We start from the raw sequence: 14,497 nt of genomic DNA on the forward strand, positions 1-14,497 counted from the left end.
GGTAAGAGTGCACACTGAGAATAAGGAGAACAGAACACACTTCTGCTATGTGTTGGTGAATCTTTAAATTCAGTGGTGCTCTCTCGCTATACCTAATATTTCTCAACCATTCTACTGGTGTAAAGTCACAAGAAACTTTTTTAAAACCAGTTAAATGACAAATGGCTAGTGAAGCCATAATAAAATAAGATTTTAGAACTTAACTTAAAATGTGACATATTGATCAATTATATTTTCTGGTGGCACTGTTTGTGTTGAGACTTTTCATAATTCTATTTGAAGAAGGGCACATGCTTATTTATCTAGTAATGGGTGAAGTTTTGGAAAGCAGAGATTGGTGTGAATGACATCCCCTCCATGAGCAGCCAAAAACCCCCCAGAGGGATTTGGCACGCTTCAGAAAACTTCAACCTACTGATGCCAAGATCATGCAGTAGATCTGCTCTGTACCGGGTCACCACTTTCCCAGACTCACACAGCTTTGAGGGTCTCTCTCCATCACTGCAGCTTTTCCCCTGAGGTCTAACCATTGTCCCCCAGGAAAATGACCCTTCAGCATGTTGCTGCTCCACATGTCTCATTGTCTCATTGAGCTCTCTAATTGGTTGAGACTCTGAGAAACTGCAGCCAGACCAGGACCCACACATTGATATGGAGATGTGGGACTATAAATAGGAGGGATGAAGCCAGGAGAGATCACATTCTCTCTACATAGACCTCTACAGCACACAGATCCAGACATGGCACCTACAATCACTGCAGCAATGACCAGTTCTCAGGAGCATCTGACTCTGACCCACAAGGTAAATTCAACACTCAACAAGACTTGAACGTGAATCATTACAGTTTGTATTTGTTTATACTAATACTATAATCCAGAACAATGTTATTAATGACTTTATTTGTCTTCCTGCAGCTCAGAAAACCTCTGGTGGAGAAGTTGCGCAGAGAGCGAATCAACAGCAGCATTGAACAGCTCAAGTCTCTCCTGGGTCCAGAGTTCCTCAAACAGCAGCCAGACTCCAAGCTGGAGAAAGCCGACATCCTGGAGATGACGGTTTGCTTCCTGAGACGACTGCAGCAGCAGAACCAACAGCAGAAAACACTGATCAACCGCTTCAACAACCTGCAGTCGTCCTCTGATAAGAACCTGACAGAGGAGGACTTCTGTCTTCTGAGCTCCACAGTCATGAGCAGCATCACCAGAGAGCAGAGTCCAGTCAACATCGCCCCCTGGAGGCCGTGGTAGACCCCTACTCAGTGGAGTTAGTACCAGACAAACTGAGACGACCATGTTGGTCAAAGATTACTGGACCTGGTTTCTATGAAAGTCTCTACTAATATGATATTTCCTAAGGAAACAACAGCATCGATATATTTCAAGTTAAGAAAGGAGAACATGTTCTCATGCATGTTGCATGAATGATACACAGTACCTCACCATATTGTGTATTGGTACTGTTCTACTTATTCACTGTGTTGAAATATTTGCCCTTCAATAGACATATTGTCATTATGATGTTGATCTCTATAATTAGTCAGATCTGTTGTAAGATCTAAATGTTTATTCCTTTTTTAAAAGACTTTATCATAGTCACATTATTTCTGTGATACACATCAAGTATTGGTAAAATATGATGTAGTTATTTAATGCAATGTTCATTGGTACCAACCATGATGATCACAAACCTTTATTGTCCTTTATAAGGATACTTAGATGTTCTCATTTTAAGAGTACAGAAAATGTATCTCATTTATGATTAATGCATTTAATTTTCTTGTCCATTTTACTATAAATGGTTTGTTTAATGACAAACTGTCACAGTTTTAAAGTGACAATATAATATCTAGATTTGAAAAATTAGTTCAAGTGTGGTTAAGAATGACATGACCTGTCAGTTTTTATTCTTTAATTCAGTGAACAGTGATACTGTGCCCTTGCATATTGTAAATTGTCTTTTACAAAGACACTTGTTTCTTTACTCTCTTTGAGTAGAGTGTCTTGTAGGAAACTACAAGCTGTATTTTTGATGTATCATCACCTCTTGTTGAAGCTGTCGTTATCATTGTGCCTTGCTGAATAAACAAACAAAAAAATTTCCGTTTTAACATGTATTTTTGTGTCATGGTTATCCTCTTTATATTTTTCTTTATAGTTTACATTTAACTAAAGAAGATCTCTATCACTGTCTGTAGTTTTGATAGAAAACTCAGAAGAAATTTCAGCAAAAACAATGACTGTTAATCCATTAATTACCTGTCACATGACATTTACCAGTGGCTCACATGTGATTTTGGTGCCATTTGGTTTATATGTAGTAAGTCATGATATTAGATAAGATATGATACAAAGACATTTTGCTGCTCTTACTATTATGTTACAACTATCGGTTTTGGTTGTTGTAGTGAAATCCGTACTTAATTTTATTTTTAAAAAGAGGTCAGAGATAAAGTTGAGATGCTGACACATGTGCTGTGTCATTTTTCTGGTGGAATTCAATATGTTGGAATTTAGAAAACTTTTCAAGTGACATCATTTGCAGTAGCAGGGGCCACATGTTAGAGCTAATGTGATGTGTAATGAGACACACTTCTATTGTTCCTGCAGTGAAAGGACAGAGTGTGGGAAACCAGAGGAAACTCACTCACAGAGTCCTGAGGGACAATAGATTCAGACCTTTGCCCTGAAGATACAGAGAATAAAATGATGTCAGAATCTCTTTCTGCTACCACACAAGTCCAGGATCAGTAGTAAAAGCTCCATTCAAAGTACTTTTAGGTTCTGTGACCACATCATTCAGGGAGTGAGTGTGAAAAACTGACTCTACTCACACTGAACGCAGAGAACAAGATGGAAAATGGAAGACATCTACAGTCTACAGCGTCACAACATCTGTCTTAAGAGAAATGTAAATAGATCATGACCATCATAGTCTCATCTAAAAGTACTGTACTATTTAAGGTAAAAAAATTAAAATAAAAAAAAGGAACAACAATGGTTAAAATTAAAACGTAACTGCACACATTATTAAGACAAAATGAAAACTCTGGCTACTTTTGAAACAGCTGCATTTAGACACAAAAATCTAATTCTGATTAGATTTTTAAATTATGTTGTGAGGTCATATAACACATAGTAAATTATTATTTACTGATTATTACTAAATTACTATTACTGATTTCTCTACAGGGTCACCACTTTCCCAGATTCAGACAGAGCGCTCTGAGGGTGTGTCTTCTCTCCAGTCCTCCAGCTGTCTCCCTAAAATCTGACTATTATCCACAGCAATAACAGAAGGCGGCACATGCCTCATTGTCTCATTGAGCTCTCTGATTGGTCGAGACTGTGAGAAACTGCAGCCAGACCAGGACCCACACATTGATATGGAGATGTGGGACTATAAATAGGAGGGATGAAGCCAGCAGAGATCACATTCTCTCTACAGAGACCTCTACAGCACACAGATCCAGACATGGCACCTACAATCACTGCAGCAATGACCAGTTCTCAGGAGCATCTGACTCTGACCCACAAGGTAAATTCAACACTCAACAAGACTTGAACGTGGATCATTACAGTTTGTACATGTTTATACTAATACTATAATCCAGAACAATGTTTTTAATAACTTTATTCCTCTTCCTGCAGCTCAGAAAACCTCTGGTGGAGAAGTTGCGCAGAGAGCGAATCAACAGCAGCATTGAGCAGCTCAAGTCTCTCCTGGGTCCAGAGTTCCTCAAACAGCAGCCAGACTCCAAGCTGGAGAAGGCAGACATCCTGGAGATGACGGTTTGCTTCCTGACACAGCTGCAACAGCAGAACCAACAGCAGAAAACACTGATCAACCACTTCAACAACCTGCAGTCGTCCTCTGATAAGAACCTGACAGAGGACGACTTCTGTCTTCTGAGCTCCACAGTCCAGACCAGCATCACCAAAGAGAAGAGTCCAGTCAACATCGCCCCCTGGAGGCCGTGGTAGACCCCTACTCAGTGGAGTTAGTACCAGACAAACTGAGACGACCATGTTGGTCAAAGATTACTGGACCTGAATTCTATGAAAGTCTCTACTAATATGATATTTCCTAAGGAAACAACAGCATCGATATATTTCAAGTTAAGAAAGGAGAACATGTTCTCATGCATGTTGCATGAATGATACACAGTACCTCACCATATTGTGTATTGGTACTGTTCTACTTTTCACTGTTATTCACTGTGTTGAAATATTTGCCCTTCAATAGACATATTGTCATTATGATGTTGATCTCTATAATTAGTCAGATCTGTTGTAAGATCTAAATGTTTATTCCTTTTTTAAAAGACTTTATCATAGTCACATTATTTCTGTGATACACATCAAGTATTGGTAAAATATGATGTAGTTATTTAATGCAATGTTCATTGGTACCAACCATGATGATCACAAACCTTTATTGTCCTTTATAAGGATACTTAGATGTTCTCATTTTAAGAGTACAGAAAATGTATCTCATTTATGATTAATGCATTTAATTTTCTTGTCCATTTTACTATAAATGGTTTGTTTACTGACAAACTGTCACAGTTTTAAAGTGACAATATAACATCTAGATTTGAAAAATTAGTTCAAGTGTGGTTAAGAATGACATGACCTGTCAGTTTTTATTCTTTAATTCAGTGAACAGTGATACTGTGCCCTTGCATATTGTAAATTGTCTTTTACAAAGACACTTGTTTCTTTACTCTCTTTGAGTAGAGTGTCTTGTAGGAAACTACAAGCTGTATTTTTGATGTATCATCACCTCTTGTTGAAGCTGTCGTTATCATTGTGCCTTGCTGAATAAACAAACAAAAAAATTTTCGTTTTAACATGTATTTTTGTGTCATGGTTATCCTCTTTATATTTTTCTTTATAGTTTACATTTAACTGAAGAAGATCTCTATCACTGTCTGTAGTTTTGATAGAAAACTCAGAAGAAATTTCAGCAAGAACAATGACTGTTAATCCATTAATTACCTGTCACATGACATTTACCAGTGGCTCACATGTGATTTTGGTGCCATTTGGTTTATATGTAGTAAGTCATGATATTAGATAAGATATGATACAAAGACATTTTGCTGCTCTTACTATTATGTTACAACTATCGGTTTTGGTTGTTGTAGTGAAATCCGTACTTAATTTTATTTTTAAAAAGAGGTCAGAGATAAAGTTGAGATGCTGACACATGTGCTGTGTCATTTTTCTGGTGGAATTCAATATGTAGGAATTTAGAAAACTTTTCAAGTGACATCATTTGCAGTAGCAGGGGCCACATGTTAGAGCTAATGTGATGTGTAATGAGACACACTTCTATTGTTCCTGCAGTGAAAGGACAGAGTGTGGGAAACCAGAGGAAACTCACTCACAGAGTCCTGAGGGACAATAGATTCAGACCTTTGCCCTGAAGATACAGAGAATAAAATGATGTCAGAATCTCTTTCTGCTACCACACAAGTCCAGGATCAGTAGTAAAAGCTCCATTCAAAGTACTTTTAGGTTCTGTGACCACATCATTCAGGGAGTGAGTGTGGAAAACTGACTCTACTCACACTGAATGCAGAGAACAAGATGGAAAATGGAAGACATCTACAGTCTACAGCGTCACAACATCTGTCTTAAGAGAAATGTAAATAGATCATGACCATCATAGTCTCATCTAAAAGTACTGTACTATTTAAGGTAAAAAAAATTAAAATAAAAAAAGGAACAACAATGGTTAAAATTAAAACGTAACTGCACACATTATTAAGACAAAATGAAAACTCTGGCTACTTTAGAAACAGCTGCATTTAGACACAAAAATCTAATTCTGATTAGATTTTTAAATTATGTTGTGAGGTCATATAACACATAGTAAATTATTATTTAATTTAACATCATGATCAGCGTGTTCTAATTCAAAGTCATTGAGTTGAGCATCAGGCAGCAGATCTGATTTCTCTACAGGGTCACCACTTTCCCAGATTCAGACAGAGCACTCTGAGGGTGTGTCTTCTCTCCACCTGTCTCCCTAAAATCGGACTATTATCCACAGCAATAACAGAAGGCGACACATGCCTAATTGTCTCATCGAGCTCTCTGATTGGTCGAGACTGTGAGAAACTGCAGCCAGACCAGGACCCACACATTGATATGGAGATGTGGGACTATAAATAGGAGGGATGAAGCCAGCAGAGATCACATTCTCTCTACAGAGACCTCTACAGCACACAGATCCAGACATGGCACCTACAATCACTGCAGCAATGACCAGTTCTCAGGAGCATCTGACTCTGACCCACAAGGTAAATTCAACACTCAACAAGACTTGAACGTGGATCATTACAGTTTATATTTGTTTATACTAATACTATAATCCAGAACTATGTTATTAATGACTTTATTTGTCTTCCTGCAGCTCAGAAAACCTCTGGTGGAGAAGTTGCGCAGAGAGCGAATCAACAGCAGCATTGAGCAGCTCAAGTCTCTCCTGGGTCCAGAGTTCCTCAAACAGCAGCCAGACTCCAAGCTGGAGAAAGCCGACATCCTGGAGATGACGGTTTGCTTCCTGACACAGCTGCAGCAGCAGCACCAACAGCAGAAAACACTGATCAACCACTTCAACAACCTGCAGTCGTCCTCTGATAAGAACCTGACAGAGGACGACTTCTGTCTTCTGAGCTCCACAGTCATGAGCAGCATCACCAAAGAGAACAGTCCAGTCAACATCGCCCCCTGGAGGCCGTGGTAGACCCCTACTCAGTGGAGTTAGTACCAGACAAACTGAGACGACCATGTTGGTCAAAGATTACTGGACCTGGTTTCTATGAAAGTTTCTACTCTTGTTCTTGTGTTTGAACAGGAGCTGTATATTTGAACATTTCTTAAAGAAGTGACAGCATCAACATCTTTCAGGTTAAGAAAGAGAACATCTTCTCATGCATGTTGCATGAATCGAATCTAATTTTAATCTCTGTGATTAGTAAAACTGGATCTGTTGTAAGATCCAGATGTTTAATTGTTTTTTTTTTACCTTTTTATATAAAAGTTTTGCTTTATCACAATTTTCCTGTGATTAGTTTATAATTCACTGCACATAATATGCTTTTGAAATATAATGTAATAGTGATATCTGTTACTTCTTCACTTTTATTGATCACGTTGATCATGAGAATTCATTGAAGTTTGAAAATACTGTGACTGTTTTTGTGGTCAGTATTAATTTGTACTTCGTTCATTAAGTGCAAGATACTAAAGGACAAAGGGTATTGTGTCCATGTGTATTGTTTGTCTTTTATAAAGACACTTCTTCCTTTACTCTCTGTGAGTACAGTGTGTCTTGTAGAAATCTACAAGTTCTTGTTGTGATGTATCATCACTTCTTGTTGAAAGTTTCTTGTTTTCTCTGCATCACTACTAAATAAATAATCACTGCCAGCTGAAAATGTAGTATTCGTACGTCACTGTGAATGTGTCATTACTGGTTTTAAAATGATAAAAGTAGTTTCCTTTAAATGTTTGATATTTTTGCATTGAGGCTTGCACCAGAACTCCTACCTCTGACTGACAAACTGACAACAGATCAAAACAAGTTTCAGTTTCAATTATTAAGAGCAGCAGTGAATGAAGTGATCAATCATTATGACGTCTGTTCCAGTAATATTTAGCAAGGGAACAAACTTCTACATTGCTGCTATAAAAGGTTATACTGAGATGAATGTCCGTCTTGGTAAAAACCTGTCTCGACATTCTATTGACACCCCCTGTCTCTTGGTGTAGGACAAAAGTCTGCTCTTAAAGTTGTATAAATAAGAATAAATACAACTAAGACATATTTCTGCATTAGCCCGAGGATAAGAGGATAGCTGTAGTGCATGAACTTGACTTTGTAGAAAACGTATAATTGAAAATATTAGTTTATATTAAAAAGAAATGTTTATCTTACCTGTGAAAATGTGAAGGTCGAGAACTCCTTTCATCCGTCCAATAGGGGACACTCCACCATCTTGTCTGCAGCCAGCTTCTCCTGTTTGAGGTTCAACCAAATCTGTGTCCTGCCTTTTGTCTAAATGCACATGGGACAGTTTTGAATTACTAACTTAAACGTGTTTTATTTTAAAAGTTAGTCCAAAAACGAACTAAAATTGTGGCAAATGTTTGAATATTTAGCAACAGAAAGAGTGTTCCTGTGATAGTGGAACTGGGCTGACCTCACCTGACCAACATTACCACTATTGTTAGTCGTTAGCCGTTAGTCGTTGAAGTGATGGCTCTGCAGCTGCAGACTTTCTGTTCACCAATTAGTACCTGAATGAACAAAATCACACAATTAGAGGTTCTGCTCTTATGAAGCTTAAATCAACCTGGTACAAAAACACAATCTTTTAGTATGTTATAAAACTAGTAAATTAATTGTGTGTCTAAACTATGAAGAAATTACATTTCATTTTCACATGTTGCTCAAGTACACAATTTTCTATTTAATGGAGTCTCTGTGAGAGCCCCATCATCAAGTGTGTGTTCCCACACACCACTTGTGCGTAAAATATTCAAAGAGTCCATTTGTAGAGAGGCAAATGCCTAAATTATGTTAATAGATGGAGTGTGGGAAAGCTCTGAAGAGCTGGGCTGAGTGTGAATGACATCCACTCCAGCAGCCATGTAATTCTCCAAAGGGATTTGGCACACTTCAGGAAACTGCTGCCCTGCAGGAAAACCCCCAACCTCACGTATAGAGCTGTAATTTCAGTGCAGGTGATGGACAGTAATGAGGCATGCTTATAACAAGTTGTTCAATTTGTATGACAGATTTTCATAAAGTTAAGATGTGATGTAGTGAGTCACCTTGATCATAAGCCTACTTCATGACAGGGTTTTCACCTGAGCCAGCCAATGGGATCCTTTCCCTCCAAATGGATTCTATCACAACAAAAGGCAGCATCTGTCACACAGGGTCCTTTGTGGTTCATTAGTCGCAGTGCATGGAGTCAGGGTGGGAAAGTGGGATCAACTTGTTACTCACACCGGCTACGAGGCACGTGTCAAATGACTGCTGCATCTGGACAGCAGTAGGATAAGTGTGTCATGTTTGTTTTAGATCTCGTGAATGTAGAGCTCACAGTTTATATATCAAACAGTAATGTTTTGCAAAATTTGTTGTGATTGCATTAAAAATCATTTAGATTTCTAAAATAATACTAATAAAAACTATTTATTTTATTTAAAAAAAAACTGGTAAATGTTAGATATCATATTTGAATCAGTACATATGCTAAATTTGTAAATGTGAATGTTACATTACAGCATAAACATTATCCCACGTGTGATGGGATGATCAGCGTGTGCTCATTGATCTGAGAATGAGGCAGTGATCTGATCTCTACAGGGTCACCACTTTCCCAGATTCACCCACAGCTCAATGAGTCTCTCTCCATCACCCAGCAGTCCTCCATCTGTTCCCCTGAGATCTAACTATTATCCCCTGGCAACACAACACCATTAGCTGTGCTGCTGCTCCACATGCCTCATTATCTCATTGTCTCATTGAGCTCTGTGATTGGTTGAGAGTGTGAGAAACTGCAGCCAGACCAGGACCCACACATTGATATGGAGATGTGGGACTATAAATAGGAGGGATGAAGCCAGCAGAGATCACATTCTCTCTACAGACACCTCTACAGCACACAGATCCAGACATGGCACCTACAATCACTGCAGCAATGACCAGTTCTCAGGAGCATCTGACTCTGACCCACAAGGTAAATTCAACACTCAACAAGACTTAAACGTGGATCATTACAGTTTGTATTTGTTTATACTAATACTATAATCCAGAACTATGTTATTAATGACTTTATTTGTCTTCCTGCAGCTCAGAAAACCTCTGGTGGAGAAGTTGCGCAGAGAGCGAATCAACAGCAGCATTGAGCAGCTCAAGTCTCTCCTGGGTCCAGAGTTCCTCAAAAAGCAGCCAGACTCCAAGCTGGAGAAAGCAGACATCCTGGAGATGACGGTTTGCTTCCTGAGACGACTGCAGCAGCAGCATCAAGCTGTGGACTCAGCAGCTGTTGATCAGGGCTACTCCAGGTGTGTCCAGGAGGTGGTGCACTTCCTGTCCAAGGAGGAGGTGAAAACACAGACCCAGAGAAAACTGCTGAACCACTTCAACAACCTGCAGTCTTCCTCTGATAAGATCCTGAAAGAGACTGGCCTCTCTGGCCTGAGCTCCACAGTCCAGACCAGCATCACCAAAGAGAAGCTTCCAGTCAACATCGCCCCCTGGAGGCCGTGGTAGACCCCTACTCAGTGGAGTTAGTACCAGACAAACTGAGACGACCATGTTGGTCAAAGATTACTGGACCTGGTTTCTATGAAAGTTTCTACTCTTGTTCTTGTTTTTGAACAGGAGCTGTATATTTGAACATTTCTTAAAGAAGTGACAGCATCAACATCTTTCAGGTTAAGAAAGAGAACATCTTCTCATGCATGTTGCATGAATCGAATCTAATTTTAATCTCTGTGATTAGTAAAACTGGATCTGTTGTAAGATCCAGATGTTTAACGTTTGCTCAACATCACAATTTGTCCGTGATACTTTTATAAATCACTGTGTATCATGAAATTATAAAACATAATACAACAGTGATATTTGACCTTTTTGCTGCTACTGATCATGTTGATCAAAAATCTTACTTGTTGTTTTTCAAGTTTTATTATTGACCTGGATTCACTTGAATGAAAATCTGTTTTAAGATGAATGTGATTTTTCTCTTTTACAGTAAAAGAGTTGTTTCATGTCACACTGAATGTCTCAGTGTTAAAGTGACAGTAGAACTGTTAGATTTTGAGAATCAACTAAAGTTTGGTTATAATTGATTTATGTAAATCATAAAAATGTCCATGGACAGTGAAGACTGTGTCCTCACATGTTAGAAATCGTTTGTCTTTTACAAAGACACTTGTTCCTTTACTCTCTCTGAGTACAGTGTTTCTTGTAGTAAACTACAAGTTGTAGTTGTGATGTATCATCACCTCTTGTTGATGTTTTTCTGATTTTCTGTGGCTCGTTGTGTCTTGTTGAGTCAATAAACACTCTCAGCTGAACATTTTGTGCTGTGTAATTTCTCTCTACAGTTCGTCTGTAATTGATGATGAACCAGAGTCTTCATATTTGTGTTTTGGTGAAAACCTGTCAATGACAACTAATGTGAATTTAAATGATAAACTTGAAGATTAACTCGATCACATAGACTAATGGTACATGTTTGATCTATTGACATGTGAGCACATTTAAAGCTGACGTAGTTTGATCAACACATTTGAGTTTGGTCACTTTGTTTATCCACAATAAATTAAGTCATTAAATCAATTCATCAAATTTAAATTCCAAAAACAACCAAATGAACAATAAAAATATAATTGTCAGGACTTTTAACCTAAAATATTGTGAGTAAACCATTTTTCTTTAAAGAGGTGACACATTGTCTCTTTTGTGATGTGTAATGAGACACACTTCTATTGTTCCTGCAGTGAAAGGACAGAGTGTGGGAAACCAGAGGAAACTCACTCACAGAGTCCTGAGGGACAAAAGATTCAGACCTTTGTCCTCAGGGAGCAGAGGATCAATGAGACTGTGGCTCTGACACTTGAGTCGTATTTAATTCCACCTGTACTGTAAATGAACAGTGTAAAAATTAAGATGGACTTGGTTTGTTAGTCCAAACCTCAGTGGTTTGGTGGTAGGAGTCCAAACAGAGAACAACAGAACCACACTTTTAGTGACGGAGGAACTGGACTGAAAGTTTACTTTCAATGACCTGTGAACTCAGCTGAATGTCTTCATCTGGTTTACTTTCTTATCTAATATAATCATATCTTCGTACATGCAGCTCTGTCACTGTACTACTGGTGTAAAACTGAAGTTGTGCGTCAGCAGAAGAAGCAGGTTGTTCACTAATCACATAGTCGACAGTTTGATGCTGTTCTGCTCCATATGTTAAAATGTTCTTGGACAAAACACTGAGCATCAAGTTGTTCCTGTTGTGCATGTTCCTAACTTGTAAGATGCTTTGGACCAAAACAAATGACTAAAATTAAATAGCAAAACATTTTAAAAAGCACTTTAATTGTATTTTCATAATGAACTAGTGAAGTCAGTTTTCAACCAGAGGTTGTGTCCAGTATTTAATTACTGTCACAACATAACCAACAGGAGATTTTAATAATAACAACATGACCTAATAATGTATCTGTCTAAGGTGAAAAGATACTAAATCTTAATCTTCACAAATTGCTAATTCCCCAGGTTTTGCTTTAGTGTGTAATATGTATCTGAGGGGTCAACACTGCCCACACACTTCCTGATCAGAGACACTTTAAAAGGTCAATTAGTAGTGGAGCACATGCCTGTTTTGTGCTAATGAATGAAGTAAGTGTGGGAAAACTCTGGAGAGCAGAGCTGATTGACATTCACTCCACCAGCAGCCAAGTCATTCTCCAAAGGGATTTGGCACACTTCAGGAAGCTGCAGACCCCCAGGAAACCTCCCACCCTCCTTTACAGAGCTGCAGTTCCAACCTAACGGACGGTCGGTAATGAGGCACGATTATGATGTTCAACATGTTTGACAATGATCAGAAACTGAAAACAGGAGATAGAGGTTCAGTTTGATGAAAACCTACTTTATGACAGATTTTCCACCTTGATTTCAAATTCTACAAACTGTCTGAAGCAGCCAATGGGAGTCTTTCCCTCCAGATGGTTGGTGATGTCAGACTCAGCAGTCAGCATCTGTCACTGAAGTTCCTTTGTGGTTCATTGTTCACAGCACATGGAGTCAGTGTGGGAAACTGGGATCAGCTTGTTACTCACACCGACTACAAGGCACGTGTCAGACCACTGCTACATCTGGACCCCAGTATGATCGCCGAGTACTTTGTTGATTTGAGATTACATGATCTAGGTATCAGTTTTCTAATTTGATGAAGTATTGATCAGTGACATTATATATTTTTGATCACTTAAAATTTATCCTGTCATCTGAAATAAAACATGACACAAATGTATTGATTATTAATACATTACACCTGCCTATTTTTAGGGATTTCCTTTCTATCAGTGCTACAACGAAGCAACGATAGCTTCCATATTCATACTACATGCAGTTCTCCCATAACAGGATCGATGTTATTCCACACGTCAGTCAAAGTCATTGATCTCAGCATCAGGCAGTAGATCTGATCTCTACAGGGTCACCACTTTCCCAGATTCACCCACAGCTCTATGAGTCTCTCTTCATCACCCAGCAGTCCTCCATCTGTTCCCCTGAGATCTAACTATTGTCCCTTGGGCCATATTTACTCCACATGCCTCATTGTCTCATCGAAGCTCTGTCATTGGTTTAGACTGTGAGAAACTGCAGCCAGACCAGGACCCACACATTGATATGGAGATGTGGGACTATAAATAGGAGGGAGGAAGCCAGCAGAGATCACATTCTCTCTACAGAGACCTCTACAGCACACAGATCCAGACATGGCACCTACAATCACTGCAGCAATGACCAGTTCTCAGGAGCATCTGACTCTGACCCACAAGGTAAATTCAACACTCAACAAGACTTGAACGTGGATCATTACAGTTTGTATTTGTTTATACTAATATACTATAATCCAGAACAATGTTATTAATGACTTTATTTGTCTTCCTGCAGCTCAGAAAACCTCTGGTGGAGAAGTTGCGCAGAGAGCGAATCAACAGCAGCATTGAGCAGCTAAAGTCTCTCCTGGGTCCAGAGTTCCTCAAACAGCAGCCAGACTCCAAGCTGGAGAAAGCCGACATCCTGGAGATGACGGTTTGCTTCCTGACACAGCTGCAGCAGCAGAACCAACAGCAGAAAACACTGATCAACCACTTCAACAACCTGCAGTCGTCCTCTGATAAGAACCTGACAGAGGACGACTTCTGTCTTCTGAGCTCCACAGTCCAGACCAGCATCACCAGAGAGCAGAGTCCAGTCAACATCGCCCCCTGGAGGCCGTGGTAGACCCCTACTCAGTGGAGTTAGTACCAGACAAACTGAGACGACCATGTTGGTCAAAGATTACTGGACCTGGTTTCTATGAAAGTTTCTACTCTTGTTCTTGTGTTTGAACAGCAGCTGTATATTTGAACATTTCTTAAAGAAGTGACAGCATCAACCTCTTTCAGGTTAAGAAAGAGAACATCTTCTCATGCATGTTGCATGAATCGAATCTAATTTTAATCTCTGTGATTAGTAAAACTGGATCTGTTGTAAGATCCAGATGTTTAACGTTTGCTCAACATCACAATTTGTCTGTGATACTTTTATAAATCACTGTGTATCATGAAATTATAAAACATAATACAACAGTGATATTTGACCTTTTTGCTGCTACTGATCATGTTGATCAAAAATCTTACTTGTTGTTTTTCAAGTTTTATTATTGACCTGGATTCACTTGAATGAAAATC

The 14,497-nt window shown here is 38.9% G+C and overlaps 5 protein-coding genes across 5 annotated transcripts; all 5 read left to right on the forward strand.

Moving 5' to 3' along the window:
• The first annotated feature begins 680 nt into the window (after nt 1-680).
• LOC113153223 (transcription factor HES-1-like) lies at nt 681-1,249 on the forward strand. Its single transcript, XM_026346744.1, has 2 exons — nt 681-803; nt 917-1,249. The coding sequence occupies exons 1-2, from the start codon at nt 681-683 to the stop codon at nt 1,247-1,249; spliced, it is 456 nt and encodes a 151-aa protein (XP_026202529.1).
• A 2,175-nt stretch (nt 1,250-3,424) lies between these two features.
• On the forward strand, nt 3,425-3,982 carry LOC113153221 (transcription factor HES-5-like). The gene is made up of 2 exons (XM_026346742.1): nt 3,425-3,536; nt 3,650-3,982. The coding sequence occupies exons 1-2, from the start codon at nt 3,474-3,476 to the stop codon at nt 3,980-3,982; spliced, it is 396 nt and encodes a 131-aa protein (XP_026202527.1). The 5' UTR covers nt 3,425-3,473.
• Nucleotides 3,983-6,186: 2,204 nt separating this feature from the next.
• On the forward strand, nt 6,187-6,755 carry LOC113153222 (transcription factor HES-1-like). The gene is made up of 2 exons (XM_026346743.1): nt 6,187-6,309; nt 6,423-6,755. The coding sequence occupies exons 1-2, from the start codon at nt 6,187-6,189 to the stop codon at nt 6,753-6,755; spliced, it is 456 nt and encodes a 151-aa protein (XP_026202528.1).
• Nucleotides 6,756-9,639: 2,884 nt separating this feature from the next.
• LOC113154845 (transcription factor HES-5-like) lies at nt 9,640-10,329 on the forward strand. Its single transcript, XM_026349249.1, has 2 exons — nt 9,640-9,762; nt 9,876-10,329. Exons 1-2 carry the CDS (start codon nt 9,640-9,642, stop codon nt 10,296-10,298), a joined length of 546 nt encoding a protein of 181 aa, XP_026205034.1. The 3' UTR covers nt 10,299-10,329.
• Nucleotides 10,330-13,488: 3,159 nt separating this feature from the next.
• Nucleotides 13,489-14,048, forward strand: LOC113154981 (transcription factor HES-5-like). The gene is made up of 2 exons (XM_026349433.1): nt 13,489-13,600; nt 13,716-14,048. The coding sequence occupies exons 1-2, from the start codon at nt 13,538-13,540 to the stop codon at nt 14,046-14,048; spliced, it is 396 nt and encodes a 131-aa protein (XP_026205218.1). The 5' UTR covers nt 13,489-13,537.
• The last annotated feature ends 449 nt before the right edge of the window (nt 14,049-14,497 follow it).

Source organism: Anabas testudineus, chromosome 5 (genome assembly GCF_900324465.2).
Source record: "Anabas testudineus chromosome 5, fAnaTes1.2, whole genome shotgun sequence".
Lineage (NCBI taxonomy): Eukaryota > Metazoa > Chordata > Actinopteri > Anabantiformes > Anabantidae > Anabas > Anabas testudineus.